This window comes from Myotis brandtii, unplaced genomic scaffold, assembly GCF_000412655.1.
Source record: "Myotis brandtii unplaced genomic scaffold, ASM41265v1 scaffold975, whole genome shotgun sequence".
NCBI classification, from domain to species: domain Eukaryota; kingdom Metazoa; phylum Chordata; class Mammalia; order Chiroptera; family Vespertilionidae; genus Myotis; species Myotis brandtii.
Window position 1 is genome coordinate 514435 of NW_005372049.1, and position 776 is coordinate 515210.

The 776-nt window shown below is 71.3% G+C and overlaps 1 protein-coding gene across 1 annotated transcript in view; it reads left to right on the plus strand.

Annotated features, from left to right (window-relative positions):
• Positions 1 to 776, plus strand: part of ELF3 (E74-like factor 3 (ets domain transcription factor, epithelial-specific)) — a gene marked incomplete at its 5' end in the record, with an annotated part of 4114 nt that overhangs the window by 463 nt on the left and 2875 nt on the right. Inside the window, 2 exons of the mRNA XM_014533397.1 lie at positions 25 to 252; positions 349 to 465. Of these exons, the coding sequence (XP_014388883.1) occupies positions 25 to 252; positions 349 to 465 (345 nt within the window). The remainder of the gene's footprint in view (positions 1 to 24; positions 253 to 348; positions 466 to 776) is intronic.

Below are 776 nucleotides of genomic sequence, written 5' to 3' on the forward strand. Positions count from 1 at the left end.
GCTCCACCGGCCCCCCCAGGTGAGGGCTCCCCTGGCTGCAGCCTCCCACCCCCCAGGTGTCCCCACCCTTCGTTCCCAGCTCTGCCAGTGGCCGGGCAGCCCGTCCGTGTCCGCAGAGCGTGAGGGCGGTGAGGGACTCACTCGGACCCGCCTCCTCCCCAGGGACGGGTGCCTCCGGGTGCTCCCACTCCTCCGACTCGGGGGGAAGCGACGTGGACCTGGACCCCAGGGACAGCAAGCTCTTCTCCAGGGGTGAGTGGAGGCTCCCGCAGGGGGGCTGCCTGCCCCCGGCCCCCCTCACTCCTGACCTCCCCCCTGACCTTCCACCCGACTCCCTTCTGCCCACAGCCGCCTTCCCTGACTACAAGAAGGGGGACCCCAAGCACGGGAAGCGGAAGCGGGGCCGGCCCCGGAAGCTGAGCCGAGAGACCCGGGACGGCGTGGAGGGCCGGAAGAGCAAGCACGGTGAGCCCAGGAGGGTGCGGGAGGGGGCGCGGGCACAGGGCTGTCGCTCACCACCTTCTGTCCTGGAGAGGAGGGGAAACTGAGGCTGGCGGAGGCAGGCCCGGCCACTTCCGGTGCCTCTGCACCAGGTGCTCCTGGACCCCCTGCACGGGCCCGGCTGGGTTATTCCCGTCTCGGGGGGTCATTGTTCCCAGGAAGTTGTCTCCTGGCCTCCCCCCCCCCCCCGAGCGGGACCAGCTCTGGGGGTCCCTTCGTTGCTGACGGTCACCAGCTGTGGGTGGGACACGTGTCGGTCCCTCTGGTGCCCAGGA